The sequence below is a fragment of the Amblyomma americanum genome, chromosome 11 (genome assembly GCF_052857255.1).
Source record: "Amblyomma americanum isolate KBUSLIRL-KWMA chromosome 11, ASM5285725v1, whole genome shotgun sequence".
NCBI classification, from domain to species: Eukaryota; Metazoa; Arthropoda; class Arachnida; order Ixodida; family Ixodidae; genus Amblyomma; species Amblyomma americanum.
In genome coordinates, this window is record NC_135507.1 from 10,598,300 (window position 1) to 10,615,548 (window position 17,249).

At 48.4% G+C, this 17,249-nt stretch overlaps 1 protein-coding gene across 2 annotated transcripts; it reads right to left on the reverse strand.

Moving 5' to 3' along the window:
• On the reverse strand, nt 1-15,436 carry LOC144111464 (uncharacterized). 2 transcript variants are annotated; one of them, XM_077644781.1, is made up of 9 exons: nt 14,971-15,436; nt 13,991-14,086; nt 12,482-12,640; nt 11,436-11,762; nt 9,634-10,290; nt 8,483-8,700; nt 7,473-7,806; nt 4,051-4,320; nt 1-1,313 (listed from the first exon to the last, which is right to left on the reverse strand). In XM_077644781.1, exons 1-9 carry the CDS (start codon nt 15,232-15,234, stop codon nt 1,053-1,055), a joined length of 2,586 nt encoding a protein of 861 aa, XP_077500907.1. In that variant the 5' UTR covers nt 15,235-15,436; the 3' UTR covers nt 1-1,052. The 2 variants fall into 2 exon arrangements, with proteins under 2 accessions (XP_077500907.1, XP_077500908.1); XM_077644782.1 differs by having other exon boundaries at nt 14,950-15,039.
• Between the last annotated feature and the right edge of the window lie 1,813 nt (nt 15,437-17,249).

The following is a 17,249-nucleotide window of genomic DNA, read 5'->3' on the forward strand; positions in this document are numbered from 1 at the left end:
TTTATAGAGGCGAACAGTGACGTAGGTGGCTATACCTCGGAGTGTGCTACGTTCCTAGCAACGTGGCAATAATCTCTGCTTAAGACGACGGGAAATAAACATGTTACTGCGGGTTTTCCAAAGAATCCCTTTTTGCGTTGCATTAAGTGCCTAGCGACGTCACCAATACTGCACTGGTATACAGTGTATCCCTGCATCTATGAAGTAATGCTCGTAAACAGCAAGCACTATGTACTGCGAGAAATGTTGCATGTTTAAATATTCGTCAACTATTGTGGCGACCGCAACATGCGCAATGTTCTTTCAGGAACAGTGTTTAAATAAGTAGCCTCAGGAATAGCGCTTAAGAAATGGAAATGGTAGTAACAATTAGCCTCAACGAATACTTCGCTATGCGTCTTAAAATGTTACCTTCAAGTATTATATAGCCTATCGGCACTTATAGTGAGGTTGATGTCAGCAAAGGCGGCCTGTAAAGCCTGTCTGAGTAAAACAGTACGAAGGAGCACAATATGTAATTATGCACAGACTGGCACTGGATAAATTGCATGGTGTTATCACCTGAGGAAATCTGTGAGCTCATGTATAGTGCTTAGAGTTTCCTCTTCCTCCGAACACAAGTTGTCAAGCACCAATGACAATAACGTTGCCGGGAGAGTTTTCCGAGACCCATCATGAAACTCCTCCGATCAGTTTTTCAGCGTTTGATATCTGAAACTGACCATCTTTACGTTTGAATTTGGCCCGAGAATCTGACCACGACAGCGCCGCGTAAGCGGTGACGTCAGCGTCGTGCTTGTCTTTTCGAAGTGACGTCACTCGTGCTTAAATTCAGATTCACCGGTTTAGCAGCCAGCATCGCCTCTTTTAAACCACTCAGTCGCGACGCCAGCGCTTCGTTCACTAGAGGTTCTGGATGAATCGCTCTGGGACACTGAACGCCGAATGCTTCGCTGAGAGGAACGCCGCAGTAGTTGCGGAACGCCAATTTTCAGCTTAGAACGGTGAACGCTTGGCTCAGTGCAGCGCTGAGCGCTTCGTTCATGGGATCGTCAGCGACGAGCGTTCCTGTTCCGGTGCCAAGGCTGCCGACAGGGCCGCTCGTTGGCGCAGCCGCCCATAGCGTGGATGGTGCGGCACAGCGCACAGCCACCGCCGGCGTTCGCAGCGACCTCATTGAGCGCCACACTGGACTCGTGCGTCGAGGAGTAGTAGCTGCTGGAGACGATGTCGGAGGCCTCCGCGCCGTGGCGCGCCCGCTGCCGCGGCTCCGTCGCGAGAACGCAGCCGCACCGCTGTTCCCGCGGGCTGTCCTGCAACGCGTGATGACACACACGACATGCCGTCGCCAAGCTTTGATGGCAGCTGGCGGGTTCGACTCCCGCTGCCGGCTGGGTACCCACCGGTTTTCTCAAAATGGGTACAGCTATGCCCCGGCCTAGTGCTCGGCTTGCTATACGGGTTGCGTGGCTTGGCAAAGGAGCCTGCGCCTTCAAATCCCGTCACTGTGGGCTTTAAGAGACATACTGTACTGCAACCACAAAATGAGGGCCGTCTTTCTGACTGGTAAGTTATGCATTTGAGGTAGGATATACAGACCATCATCTTTCAGACACCATTGCGATATTTCATGATATTAAGGCGTTAGAAGAGAGACTGTCATTTAGACCAAGGAAGAAAGCATCAACTGCAATCCAATATTTTGACAGAAATTGCACACAATCTGATGAAACTGGCCGTCACATACGGAGTTCGATTACTTTTGTCAGCATCCTGCAAGCAACCAAGAACCTGCACCAAGACAAAGTACAAAACCAATATGCGCTCAAAGAATCATGCGAATATGCGACTAACAGCATGTCACAGGTTGTGCACTAGGTTCCGTTAAGCTCCGGCTGTGAATACATTGGCCCCTTTTATTTCAATTGGTTTTGCCTGCGATAACCTCTGATTTGGTACGGGCTACCTCACGTTTTTTTTTTGTACTTCTTGAGTGTTATAATAAAGGTTAAATTGGCATCGACTTTCATAAAGGGGCAATATAGGACAAGCTGTTTGGGTGGAGTAGGTCAGAAAGTGCTCGCTATAAACTCTGCTTTCGATGCGGATATCATCCTGATTTCAACGCTGAAGTCATTAGGATGGAAGCAAGACAAAACAAGTAAGTGTGGAGACGGTCATTTTCAACTGCAAAGCAGGGAAAAAGTTCGTCAGCATGTCTACTATTCTTGCTCCTTAATAAAGGAATTGATCTCAAGGCTTGCCTTCCGATGGTTTACAGCCTTACATCGTACTCACTGAGCGCCTCTTTTTGTGTCAACAATGCGGCATATTTAAAGTGCTAAATTTAGGCCATCTCCATTCGTTACACCAAACCGCATCTTCCCGCACGGTTTTCGGCGTCGGCACAGTTAAAAGTACTTGCAGGTCCTGTGTCCACTAAGGGGACATGTCCAGCTGGGCGCGGCCTAAACTGGGCTAGATCTCAATGCTTCCAATACACGACAAACCCCGCCGCCGCAGTCTCGGGTCGCGATAGATGCATACAGGCTCCTGCTGCCTTTTTGTTTCAGCATTCCCTCTGACTAATCAATCGTGGGGGTTTTAATAACCTCTAGTTCCTGGCTCTTTTAGCACGTCCATGCCATTTGATACAGATACGAATATTCCTCACAAAATGGAGACTTATCAATGTATAACACTGGATGTATCGTATGTAGAAGGCTAAGGCGTTGGTACGTGTTAGTTCGGAGGTTGCGTAACGCTATATCTTTTCCTCCTTGGTAAGCTCTTTGTGAGTCTGTGAGTATATTAGCGCGTAAGCACTAATCCGATGGTTACCAACCCCGAGCAAAATCTTCCGTTGTCGCATGTTCTGTTCGCCTATAGCGCGAGCACTCCGTTGTCGTTGTTGTTGTTGTTGTTGTTGTTGTTGTTGTTGTTGTTGTTGTTGTTGTTGTTGTTGTTGTTGTTGTTGTTGTTGTTGTTGTTGTTGTTGTTGTTGTTGTCCTCATACTATGAATAACAACAACAAGTTCCGTCCCGCGGCACTGCCCGCTCATCGTCCCCTTCTACGTAGCAAAAATCCGCGCTTTCGCACTGAGCGGAATGGAGTAAACATTATCTGTAGTTTTTTGTCTTTCTAGTCTATAATGCTTTAATATTTTTCAGTATATGGTTAGTACGGCTTCTCTTAGCCGTGCAAATGGCGCGCGCGGGCGCGCGCTCCTTTACGAGGTGCGAGCGAGTGCAGCGCAATTTCTCATGGCCGAACTGTTCATCTCGAAGAGTTACGCAGGTGGTGGGGGCCGTAAAAAAATTATTGGGTCAAAAGGAGGTCTTGTGTGCGGGGAGTGACCCCTCGTCCAGGGCTACTATTACTTTTGCTGTCGGCCAGGACCGGTGCACCGCTAGTCTTCAAAGCTGTAGCTGGACAGCGCGGCCTTCCACTGCTCACGGTTGTATTTTGGAATTACTAAGACTACTTTTATTTTCGGGCAAGCCTATGAGTTGACGCAAGATGAAATAGGCGTAGCAGAGAGGGCATTTGTTGGGGTATAGGTGTGGGATGTACGATGTGAAGCACGCTAAGATGTGTTAGGCGTAGGTTTCCAGCGGTTTTCATGCTACCGCTTCCGCCCTCGTGAGATGGGTCGAGCAGGGAGTCTAGAAGGATAACATTGTACGGTTGGAGCACCGATTCTGATAATCCTGAGCCGTCATGTGGCGCCCGGTCTGCGTAAGCGCGGGCAATGGCGTGCGCACGCTGGTTTCCATTGAGGGATTCGTGCTGACTACAACCCCGTACATCAGAAGACGTGGTCTTCAATATAAATCGCAAGACTGCGCCACCTTTTCAGTATTCACTTTTCTACTAAACAAAATGATTATTTATTCTCTGGCATGTGTAGTTTCAGCGTAGATGGCGTTACAGGAAAGGCGGGTCAGCTGTTCATTCGGCACGAACCGAGGTGGACGTGTCTATTTAGAGGACACATGTACAATACGAACCCAGTCACGTAGACATACCATGGCCATGCCAATACTCACAGCGTCAATGTTGTCATCGCTGGCGACCCGCGCGCCTCCTCGCGGGCGAACGTGACGCCGTGCCAGCGCCGTGCGGCTCGAACCGTGCCTTCTGCCATGGCGGTCCCCTCTGCTGGCGTCCGAGCTGTCCTGCAGGATGCAGCGCAGCTCCGTGTTCAGCCGGGAGTCGGTGAACACGATGCGCAGGGTGTTGTCCTCGCCGCCGCCACCGCTGCCTGCTTCGACGCAGCCAGAGCGGTGTCCTTCCCCGTCGCTGTCGGCCGACGACGCCTGCGGACCGACAACGTGTGCTACCTCGGTGAAATGTCCTGCGCTCTCTTGCGTTGCTTTCGAGCCGTTCAGTGGGGCACCTGCGCCACCCTTGATGACCAAAAGGGTCTTGAAAGATGATGAGGAGACGCACCTACGCCACCCTTGATGACCAAAAGGGTCTTGAAAGATGATGAGGAGAACTCTTCTCTACTTACAGAAGCTCGGAGATCTGCCACAACTCCACCGCACGGCTCAAAAGCGAACCATATATGGCCTAAAGACTTTTGGCCACAGAAACGTTTAGTACAGCTTCCGCCGGCTAACCAACCAGGATGCTTAGAATGTTCTGAAAGATACGAGAGTGATCCTATCATGTGACGGTCGTGTCAAAATCTGAGATTCCGCTGCCCCAGACTTTGAAATTTGAAGCCGGCTCGTCCCTTGTAGCATCTGAGCGCACCTGTAGCTGAATGTGTTGTTTATATTATGAACGCTGTAAAGGCTGCTGAGTGCTCTTCAGAACTACAGTTTTGTGCTCTCTATGCCATGGCTTTTATCGCGCATCTTTCCTCCGTCTTTGCTGATCTCCGTTTCCTCGTCCCTGTGTGAAGCCATTGTCATGCTCAGCATGGCTGACCTCTCCGCCCTTTGTCGCATTACTATATTTATAACAGCGCCACAGACGCGGACGTCATGTAAGAGCGCATGTCCGCGTCTGTAGAGGTGTTACAGTAATTATGAGCTTATACGAGGGGTGCTGAGAAGTTCCTGGCTTTGCAAAGAAAAAAAAAGAGCCAGAGTTTTGAAAGTGCACATTTATTCAACATATTACCCCCTCAGACTGATGGACTTGTTACATCGTTTTTGAGCTTTTCTATTCCGTTTAAAAAATAATTATGTGACAGGTCATCAAACCAGCTTTGAGCAGCATGTTTGACGACAGCAATGTATTCGAAATTACGACCCTTGAGATGTTTCTTCAAGTTCGGAAGTAGATGGTAGTCAGATGGGACCAGGTCAGGTGAATAGAAAGGATAGTGGACCAGTTGGAAACCCAGGGTATTCAGTTTGACAGCCACAACTCTAAAGGTGTGCGCGTCCCGCAACAAAAGGATTCATTTGTTCGGCTTTCCCCGGCGTTTACTCTTAGTTGCTTCCTTCAGCTTGTCGAGGAGGCCGGCGTAATACTCTCCACTTATACTATACAGCCCTGAGGTAGATGGTCCACCAACAGCACACCATCTTTGTCGTAGAAAATGGACGCCATGACTTTTTTCGATGATTTCTGGGTGCAGAATTTCTTCGGTCGCGGGGACTCACTGTGGCGCAATTCCTTTGACTGTTCCTTGGTTTCAGGATCATAAATGTGGAGCCATGTTCCATCCTCAGTCACTAATAATCCAAAAAGCCCTTGTAGCATCAAAATGGGTCCAAACAGCTCTGGATGCCTCAATTCATGCCTCCTTCTGTTCAGTGTTCAAATATTTCGGCACTTACTTCGCTGAAAGATTGCGCGTGTCTAGGATATTGGAAATAATAAAAACCAACACGCTCCCGGGAGATGTTCAGTATCTGGGCTATCTTTCTGGTGGATATTCGCCGATCCTCAAGAATCAGCGTATGGACAGCATCCATTGTTGCCGCGTCTGTTGATGTTGTGGGGCGCCTTTACGGAGCTCATTCTCAACATTGAAATGTCCAGTTTTGAAACGAGCAACCCAGGTTTTGACAGTGCTTTAGAAAGGGCACTTCTCCCCTAGTGTTTGTGACATCTCACTGTGAATATCCTTTGCAGACTTTCCCTGTAGGAACAAAACTTTCATGGCCACCCGTAACTCCACACGCGTGAAACTTGCTTGTGCCTCTGCCATCTCAGATTCTAGCTAAAATTAAAAATAGTTACAAAACCAGAAACGTCTGGCACTTGCACAGTTACATCAAAGGATATCATGGTTTTTATGGTACCAAATTTTTCTTTAAATTCTACATAAAAGGGGGCAAAGCCAGGAACTTCTCAGCATCCCCTCGTACCAATTAGGAGAAGTTATACTATAAGTAAATACATACCTCTCTGCTCACATTTTGCGACTACAGGTCGCTTTGCTTAGTTCTTTGCGTTCGCCCCGACCCTGTGTCCACGATTTCAGTCTTAACCCGCTTTATTGTCCCTCCTCAGCCTTCCTGACATTTTCACCACGTTGTTAGTCTTGTTAGGTTGGCTTCTCCACAGACTACAAAAGCTTTATGCCTGCAGCTGCAGGCATAAAGCTTCTGCAGTCTGATAAGGAAGGTGGATTTGGGGGTCTGAGTTCAGAGGACTACAGCTACAAGGCGAAAGAAGCTACGCTTAGCAACTTTCATAAGGTCAAGGTGCGTACGGGGAAGGCGAAGGCCGAAGCCTTGAGAAAGTGTGAAAAATTTTCACCACTTCAGTGCTCATGGTAAAAAGAACCTTCCCAACTTCAGTTTGCTGCATTTTAGTCTGTCTACTAATTCGCCAGCATTTCCTTACTTCGGCGGATCCTCCTGTTTCTGATATAGCCCTTGTTCAAACTTTTGCCGCTAAGAATTCCATTTTTTCTGCTCTCTGTCTACCGTTAAAAAAAAAGGCTTGAAGAAGTATGCAGCAAGATTCACACCATCCTGTTGCCCTTGTCTTACGTTGTTTAGAAAGGTACGACTGTAGGCCAGTTTTTAAGACCTGACAGACCCAAGAAACCGCAAAAGCACTGAAACTGCATTGTTGCATTTCTTATGGTACGTTTTGCTCAGCCATCCAATGTGAAAAAAATATGCCGCCACCGTCTGGAAGACTTTGAGGTAACGAGCGTTAGCTGCCGCCATCTTGGATTAATTAATGATGTCATCAATTATTTACCATTACTGGCTGACATCTTGTATTTATGAGTGACGTCACCGATCAATCACCAATTGAATATATCAGTGACATCAACAATTACCAATTTGGTATGTTAATGACGTAATTAATCAAGGACCAATTGGGTTGCTATATCGATTACTAGGCGGGCCGCCATCTTGAATTTCTCGGACCTATAATTTCTCGCCGAAGGGAGGTAGTAGCAGACCCCAAGAAGACGAGAAACGCGATGAGTAAGAGCTAACGCTCTTTAAAAAAAAATGTGAACTGATCTGAGCAATCATTCCCTTGCCTTGCTCGATCTCCTTGTCTTTCGACCGCCCGACGGCCTCTTCTTGTCCATCTCGGCGACACAGCCGGTAGCGCCGACCTTCGGTATGGACACCCTGAGCTCCCGCTGCCTGGTCCCGACACACCCGTCGCGGTCTCCTCGACCGGACCGCGTACTCCTGACCACTGGCCGCACCAGCACTTCGTCGGTACCCTTCTCCTTGCTGTAGGTCATCTCGTTGGGCTCGTCCTCATCGCTCGAATCACTGTCGGGGGACGAGTCCCTGTGAACGACGGCCTTCGAAATAACCGGGGAACCACGGCCCGCATTGCCCCCTTTGCGCCGCCTGGTGTGCCTGGAAGGTTGAGCAACGAATTTCAGAAAAGACAGTTTCACCTTTATCGACGGGTGCAAGCAGATTGAAAATGCTCGGAGTTTACCGCAGGAATTTCCTAGCAGCTTCAGATGGCTACGTTAACTTGACGCGTCCGTGTAAATCAAGCAGGTTGATGCTTTGTACATGATGGCCGTAAAACACCGCGCGTCTGCCAACGTGGTAACGAAACTTGCACCTCGTCGGTAAAAGGCTCGTCACGAGTCAAGCATTTCATCTGTGAAATTCAGGGTTTGATTTCGCAAGTCTAAGGAAGAAGGGATGACTGTCTTAAGTTCCGTGATACGTTGCGCATAGCAACTTCCGTTGGGCTGCCTGCCAGCGATCGAGGAATGCACAATGCACTTTACTTATTTCATGTTGGCGGTTCATGCATGCAGCGAAACACATGCCATGTTTCGCTGGTCAGTCAGAATTGGGTCGCTCTGGTGCGGATTCGGCTCCTCGCTCCAATCTGACCAGTAAGATTCCCGATTAGCGAGCTTTCGGTAAACGCGGCCGGTTCAGTACTTCTGCCAACTGTAGTGTTCCCAACTGCACAAAGCCATTTGTGCAACACTACTAATGTGTCCGCTTGCGAGTTCGCAACTATGCAAGGGTGCCCCTCCTCCCTGCTATAATGCTTTGAAAGGCTCACCTGACGTAACTGTGCTTCCTACGGAAACGTGGAACATCGAGCGTCTCTTCGCAGCGTACCACCTCTTTTTGATCATGCATGTCGCGGGGCTTACGATCACGTTCTGCCCTCTCCCGTTTCTGTTTGCTAGCGCATCCCGCGTCGATCAGGGAGGTCGACTTGCGGATCACATGCTCCACCGTCAGCTTGTGCGGCTCCGGCAACGACACCAGGACCACCTACACGAACACCCAGTCGAAAAAAACATAACCGGGTAAAAATTACGGCATGTGTTGTCGTAACGACAAATTTTTCGTTGTCTTTTACTATTTTTCTGCAGAACTGTGTTTTTTTCTGTAGTCCGTAGTTCTGTAGTTGTTTCCTGCAGCGAGCACACAAAATTATATTACTACGAAGCAATTTCTTGCTACATGTTCATGAGTAAAAACATTTTTAAAAATCTGTTGTAACGACAGAAAAATTTTTATTGCGCTTTTCGACTGAGCAGCTTCATGTTTTCATTGCGATTTCATGACGTGTTTCGAGGCGCCTCGAACTCGATTACTAAATACAGCGTGTAGCATTTAATGTAGGTTCGGCAGACTTCTGAAGGTTTTTATACGGCAGTGTGCAAAGCGAACAGCGTACAGTTTTGCTCTGCTGTGTTGTGCAGTGTGTGCGCCAGTATGCTTTAGGATTGGCGCCGTTAGCCTCAAGGAGAGCTGAGACTGCGCGAATGGACGATGATATGGGGCGAAGAACACCACCACCGTCCTCATCCATTCGCGCAGTCTTAACTTCCTGAGAAAGAACCAACTAGTTCGCAAGGACGTTCTGCTTAGCCTCAGCTCCACATGAGTGTACTTAAACGCGTTCTTGTTATATGTGCCAGGGACTGTTCAAGCTGTTCTGATTTTCGTCTGTGGTCACATTAAGGGAAGCGTTTAGTAGTTTACCGGCGGAGCAAGATTTGGCACATGATTTTCTCGCGTTATTTTAGCGTTTCCAAGTTTATCATCGGAGGTGGTATTTATCTGTTTGCTTTTGTTGCTTGTCTTCCATACGTAACCTCTGGGCCTTGCAGTAAGCGTCTGTGGAAGATCGAGCAAGCCTCTCGTGTTCCTTCCAACCTGCACGCAGAACTCTGAGTAAACCAATAGGTGTTCAAGTACCTGGCTCTCTCCCTGCAGTTCGCACGTCTGCCCTGGCTTCATTCGGTGTACAAAGTGGTCGCCCTTATCATCATCATCATCCTTCTCTTGCCCGTCCCCTCGCTCATCGTCGCCGTCATCTTCGACGGGGTCCTTGTTGTCCGCATTGCAAGCACAGTGCAGCTGCAAGAGGTTGGATATGCTGCGCATGAGCGGGGAAGGCGGGAAGTTGAGCTCCAGGACGTGCTTCTCAACCGTGGATTGCACGGGGCCGTCGGCGCACCGTTTTGGGAAACCTGGGCTACCGCAGCGGCCGTCGCTGCGGTTTTTCCGTCGACTGCGAACCTGGGACGACGACTGGCGCGTCTGCGTGAATATGAACGTACTTGAACCGCTGTTGCGATCATGTCTTCCCCTGCCATCTTCCTCGCCGGCCTCGTCTTCGGAGGATGACGAAGAACTGGAGCGATCGCCGTTCGCTGAGCAGTAGTTGGGCTGGTACCTGCTAAAGACTCCGCCTGAATTGCACTCTGTCTTCCCGCTCTCCCCGGGGCGTGATTTGTTCTTCTTGCCGCTTGTCTTCCTGCCACTGGAATCCCCTTGGACGAGCTGGCCTGCTTCGCATCCTTCTTCGGCGCATTGGTGGTGCTCTCTGTCCGAGGCTTGCCTTCTTGATGCCTGAGTGAGAGAACCTTATTTTCGACACAAATTGACCGTTATAGCTCTTCAGGTGCTCATTCAGCATGCATACATTAATAATGTGGAGCCTGCAGGATAGCATCTGGGGCAACTACACCATTAATAACAGTGGTATATGTGCCAGGATAGGAAGTGTATATAGAAAGTTGCAAGCATGGCTTCCCGTTTGCGCCCGCTTCATTGGCGGTTTAAACAAAGGGAGGATATGCCGAGGCGAGGAGAACAAGGCGACTTAGTGCTACAGCGCTGTGATAATAAAAAGCTTTAGCATAACGTACCGCCAGTGCGCATGCGCACTTGGCTCACAGGTTCCAAGTGCAGGGCAGCTGGAGGTGCAACTGCCACTTCGGGGCAACGAACTGGCGTACAGCTGTGATGAAACTTTTAATGGAAGTTTTACTTAGGCAATGTTCAAGTTTCAGTACAGGGTAGGGCACTACCGTATACCACTTCCTCCAACCGCCATACGTAAATGAAACTGAGGGGCCAGGTGCACGGGCCTGTCCTGCAGTTGAAACACCGGGGACGCCTGCGTATGCATTGAAGGCGGCTTATGTCCAGGATTTGCGGCGAAAAATTTTGAATATTAGAATATTTTAAGGTACTGTTATGTAAATATTGAAAGCAATGGTCCATTCTTCCGATTCGTCGCAAAATCTTTCTATCGCTCGCATGAAGCAGTTAAGACTGCCACACCAAACAAATAGGGAGCGTTTTTGACAATAACAAAAGCATTAATAGCAAAAAAGTACAAGCCTACCAAGGGATATCAGTGGATATAGTTGTTATAGTGAAATATTACAATATGTGAACAAATTGCGTTCATAAACTCTTTCCCGTTCAAAAGTGCTTTTGTCAAGAGTAGTTGGGCATGGTCGGTAGCGGTACACGACAGCGGTACTCTGCTGTGTTAAGCTAAAACTCTGCATTAAAGAGGTGTAGCATGGCTGTACGCCAGCTTGTTGCAGTTGTCGATCCGCTTCTTCGTGAGGCCCAGTGATGACGCGCACCCGCCTCTGCGCATGCGCAGAATATCCGGCTGGTCCGATGTGCGCCCACGCATCAAGCACGATGCGCTATGCAGAAACTCTCGATAATCGTAAGACGTTATACTGCCTACGCACCCTTAAACAGCAAGAGTCACTGCCGGCCGCCGCACTTCGGCAGCAACGCCTGGCACTCCTAGAGCAAGGGGGCGGCGGCTGAGCGCCACTATCGCCGAACTCGCCGTCGCGGACGCGGCGCTGGTGTCGGTAGTGATGGTGTCGCTGCCGCCGGTGGCTGGCTGACGGACGAGCGACCTCGAGACTCTGGGCCGTACACTGGTCCCGGTGCATCTCCCGCTTGTCGACCACAGGGGAGGCGGACCGGTGTCGACGACGGCGGCAGCTGCTCGAATGGGATCTGGCGGTGCGGCGACCACAGTCGTGCGACTTGCCGCCATGTCTGTGCTGTGTGGAACGCGCAGTCGAAATTGGCACCAGAATTTGCCCAGTCGTGTAGAGCTGCACTCCTTCTTTCAAGATGGCACTGACTGGACATTCTCGAGAGCGATCACTCCGACCACCTGAATAGAATAGGCATTCTAGGTGGTGTTGCCACATCCCAGCCTCACGAAGTTCAGGTTCCTCTAGTTAGCAAAGCGTGTTCTTTAGCCTGCAAGTTAAAAGTGGATTCACACGACACCCGATTGGACCACTGGCCGTACGTCATTTGCCCTCAGGCAGTAAAATAAACTATACAAGAAGTTTTAAACGGACGGTTGATAACCGCTCTGGCACCTCGCAGCAGAAACAGTGAAATAGATGTAGCAACATGAATTCATAGATATAACACTCAAAACAATAAATTAAAAGCCAGAGCAATTAAGCAATGCATTTCAGCTCTTATCAAGTTACCGGTGACGAGCGGTGATAGTTTTTATTTGCCATCTTATAGCTAGCGCCTTGATCTGTCAACCTCCGTTTACCCCAGAGAAAATCATATAAGCCGCTGTCGCTTCAAAAATATTGACGAGTTGCGTCCTGTGTCGTAACTGACACACAAAGCCAGAGAGCCGAGCTGTCTTTTGTACTAAAACGACACTATTCCCGTCCACAAGATAACGCCACAATTAGTTTAGAAGCCGAGTGCAGTAGACCTACAGTGTACGCTTTGAGAGTGCGCCCACCTTGTTAACGCGCCCTCTCTTCTTGCAGCCGCAGCGACCATGACCCGCTGCCCCGTGGCAGCAGCTGCTGCTGCTGGCCGGCTGCGGTGCCGAGATCTGGAACTTGAGCAGTCGGTTGGACTCCTCTTTGCTGTTCTTGTCGGCGCCGCTAGGTGGCACCTGGCGGGTGGTTACAACCCTTATTTTACATCGACAACTGTCAAGGGCACACGTCCCGGTTCTGCGGCGTTGGCGTTGTCGTCATAACACCGCGCTGTGCTGATTGGTCAGCATGCTGTGACGTCAGGCAAAACGTCAATGCAACGCCACTGCAACGCACCAAGCGGAGTTGTCCTAACGCAATGACGTCACGGGCGACAGCACATCGACATCACACGCACTCTAACAAAGAAAAAAACTTATAATGAATGAACAATGTTTCATTGATTACAGCAAAACAGCCTTTCCAAAGCTAGCGATACACAGTGGTAACCGCCCTGTGAACTTTTTTTCTTTCATTTCGACAACAGTACCGATTGCTAATTAAGCCAACATTGAGGAGAAATTGAGGCTGACTTCTATCCATAGGTTAGCGCGTCTTAATGACAATTAAAGACGTTACTTTAACTGAAAACGGAGCTTTGTATAAGCTTGAAAACCTATGAAATGGATTAGCATTATTTCCGCCGCCGTCCGTTTTTACAGGCAAACTGCGGTGACGTGATACTCCTTTTTTTTTAGCGCAAATCTCTGAGCCCATGTTGCACCAGAGTTTTCTACCAAACGGTGACTACGGAGTCATTTTTGATCTTGACGTTACGAATTGAACAGGGGTGGCGAGGAAAAAACAGACATTTTTTAAAGAGGCAGTCTGGCCAAGCGCATTTTTCAACAGGATGTCGTTTATGAACGCCATTTTTTTTAAGATTCCACTATAAAAATCAACATACCTGCGGATTTCTCCTCAGCATGCTTGAAGTTTTTGCTATTTATGTCCTGCTATCGACAATAACGTTCCCCATTGAGAAATGACACTGTTAAATATACTCGATGCGAGTGATGGACAAAATTTAAAAGAAAGATTTTGCAACGCATCGAAAGAATGGACCATTAACCTCAATATTTCTATAACAGTAGCTTACAATATTCCCAAGAATCCTGGATTTGTTTCCACTCTGAATAAACAAAGCGATTTACCCTCAGTGGAGTTTCTGTTTTTAGTTAATCTCATTGCTTTGTTGCCCCCCTTGTAGGTCCATGTCGTTTCGTCTCCGCAATTACAGCGAAATCGTTCAAACCAGAAGGATCACTCGTCAAGCAGATAACAAATTACTTCTTAGTGATCTGCCTTTTAATTATTGCTGGTCACGTCTCGCGAACAAACAATAATTGAACACTCTGTCAAGTTATTTAACACAAACGAACTCTTGCTCCCTCAATCCGTACCCATCTTGCGTATTGTTATTCAACTGTGTGAACTAACTTCACAAGCTCAGTGGGCTCAACACGCCAAGTTTTTGAGGGCTTCACCTCGGCAGTTTTGTCTTCGCCGTTGTCCCTCAGGTCACCCTCCTGCATGTTTCCTTCGGTGGTCTGGTCCAGGTACCTCTCGATCTGCTTCCAACTCTGTCAGGACATGAAAAAAATGCGAGAGCTATCACCATCAGTTCTCCAGCCCGAAACACGCCGAGGAGTAGGGTGCAGCCTCTCCAGAAAGGCAGGACAGCTGCATCCTGTAGTTGGTCTGACTTTCCTCATAAAGTTGTCTGTTTAGAGGTTCTGTTCAGAGTTACGGCATTCTTAAGTTTTAAAAAACATCGGATGGTTACCATTCTGTAACGCGAGATTCAGTGGCAGCTATCTGCTGCAAAAATAACGTTGTATAATATTGTATAGTATTCTCACTGGTCATCAAACAAACGCAGGAGTTTTCGATTACAACGTACTGCTATACCCACCGCTTACCTAGAGCAAGTTCCCTACTTCGCGCTTACGTCACGATGGTCGCCATGTTGGTGGTCCAGAAGCACTGCGAACGACTGCTCGGTCGCTGGTCTAACCCACTAATCGCCACCTGCCCCGCAGAAACTTGGTGGAAGCAATGCTTGTCGCACTACCATGGCGCCGCTGGCGTCACGCGCAAGCCATCTATGTACCGTCTCAAAAATATACAGCCCAAGGGGTTTGCTTCCAAGGCGTGTAGCGGGACTTTTTAGCACATTTAACAGTCCTAAGCTTAGGAGGGTTGATGACTGAAGTTCATCCTGCATTCGTGAGATTAGGTTCCCTGATTATGCAAGAGGGGTCGCACTGCAGGACTCAGAAGCAGACCCCGTGGGTTGTATACTTTTGAAAAATACTGTACATCTGCCATCATAGAAATAGCTAGAGTTTTCAAAGCAGTGACCTCGATATCGCCCTCTCCCCTCTTCTAAACAGGACAGCTTGCTAAGTGCAGCATGTCGTCTATGGCAGGCTTCTGTGCTAACCTATGGTGTAAGCCCCCACACCTTGACGAACTCCTCGCTCACGGACGACGTCGAGAAGCCTCCGGACGGTACTGGGCGAGCGGCGATTACCGTGGTCCTCGTTTCGCCGTCGTCCTCTGGACCCAAGTCACCGCCCTCACGTTTCTGAGGAGGCGCCTGGTGCTTACTCGCTCCTTCCTCTACTGCTACGCGCCGATGGCCGCCTTCTCCCGCAGCCCCGGTGGGCTCCGAGTCTCGCCTGTCCTTCGGTCCAGAAGACTGCGAGCACTTCCCGTCTTCGTTCATGGCCGCCCTAGACTGCTGCGTGCCGACGGCGCCGCCGACGACCCCGCTGAAGCTCCCATCGGATTCTGCGGTCTGGCCTTACTCTTCTGGAGCCTCAAGACACGCCGTCGTATTTGGAGCAGGCGTTCATTTTGTGGGAAACACTTCGTTCGCGTCCGGACCCTGAGCACGGCAGCTCAGGGCCGTTGTTTTCTTTCTCCTCTAGCAGACGGCTCCACTGGGAGCGGGACATCGACCGTGGACCATCAACTATTAACACATGCGCTCGCTATGAAATGATTACAGACTGCACTGCACACCAACCAACACTTTGTTTCAAGCGTAATGGACGTTTTAAGCACTTTTTATTTATACTAGTTCATCTGCAAGGAGCAAGAGGTCAATATTTAGAGACGCGAAATTTTACCTAGTGTGGTACAATGTTGAGGCGTCGGTACCAGTGCATAGGAAGTGCTATAGACATCAAACTTCCTTCTGCGCAAGATCGTTTGGGAATTTTCATATATTCAATTCTCAGATATTCTCTCCCGATATTTTTCTTTTTTAATTACTCTGATATTTCACCCAAGACGCAATCATTAGCTTGGCACCAGTTTACCCTTTTCTTTGGGCTCTCCCCACTGAACCCTGGCCAATCCCCCGTCGTGGGTATGTGCCAGATGTCCCGAAGACAACAACAACATCTACCAGATGCTACGAATGTCCAGCAGTAACATCCGTAGAACATACTATTTTAGAGGTACGGATGCATTTCTCAAAATCCACTGCACATCCCCACTATGTTGTGTGGACAAATCTGGATATCTACTAGACATACACAATGTCTAGCAAGTGCTGTATTTGAGATGGCTGTATGTGGTTACCTGGGCATGAACTGAGCAGCAGCAACATTTACATGAAGGCGAGTTGGCAATTATTTTTTAAAGGCAGTGGTGTTCCAACGGGAAATTTCTCCTTGTTCAAGGAATTTTAGGAGTAAAATTTCGCTAAAACGGACTTTTAAGGCTGTTTCTCAAGCAAGTGACTGAAAGAATTCTGTAACAAGCAGCGCGGTGCAGCGATGAATTTTCGACTTGGAACCTGAGAATGCGACCCATTTGACTCGAGACTCCCCTTATTGTTTAATAAGCGTTTAAGGCTGAATTTAGCGTTGTATTGAATTGAAATGACGAAAGAGCGATTATATCGCAGTTCCTTCATGCCTTCTTTCTACTTTAAAATTATTAGTAATGTCGTGATATGATGCTAGGCCATCCTTCAAGAAACACTCAGTAACTACTGCGTCCTCTGCTCGGCTGACGAATACTCGAGCTTTCATATGCTTCGCTTCGTCACCAGTGTTCCCCCAGTGAGCCGGGACACACATCAACTCAATATTCTAAGTATTTTGTTTGACATGATATGTTAACTGCCGCCTGAAAAATTCTGTCCCTCGCATAATTGTGTAGGACATAATGTAAGTTGTTGTTAGTCTTTCAAAAGATGGCACATACCCACACTGGGGGCTCGGCCAAGAATCAGGAGGAAGAGGTTGCTATTCACCTGTACTCGGTAAAGGCAAAAGAAAAGCACGCAGGGAAGCAATACCGGTGGATTCTACCTCAAAAGGGCATGGACTGAAAAGGAACAAGAGTCGGGCACTGAGTCAGGCAAAAAATATATAAATAAGATCTCCAAACTGCATATTTTTTGCTTGCTTGTTTTCGTCTTTCAAACGAGGAGCATCCAACTGTATTCGCTTTCGAGCTTGACGTTGTTTCGGTTTCGGTTTCACAACAAACCGATAGCTGTGACCTGTAGTTGAACTTTAGGTTTAGGTCACTTTAGCACAAACAAACAGCAACATAACTGCTGATACGCTGTTTGTTGCAACTCTAGCTCTCGAAGCAGGCTGGTTCCTGTTCCTCACATGACCTATGAAACCTAAACAATAGAAGAGAAGAAATTCAAATATAACAAATTTAGTTATCATTAGTGAATACCATGCACTGCTTCATAAATTTTAATGTCTGACG

Excerpts from the sequence above, each read along its gene's own strand:
- LOC144111464 (XM_077644781.1), bottom strand. The coding sequence starts at position 15,234 with ATGAACGAAGACGGGAAGTGCTCGCAGTCTTCTGGACCGAAGGACAGG. Across the intron at positions 10,291-11,435 it reads GTGACTCTTGCTGTTTAAGG|GCATCAAGAAGGCAAGCCTC; the intron begins GTGCGTAGGCAG and ends TCTCTCACTCAG. Across the intron at positions 8,701-9,633 it reads AACTGCAGGGAGAGAGCCAG|GTGGTCCTGGTGTCGTTGCC; the intron begins GTACTTGAACAC and ends GTGTTCGTGTAG.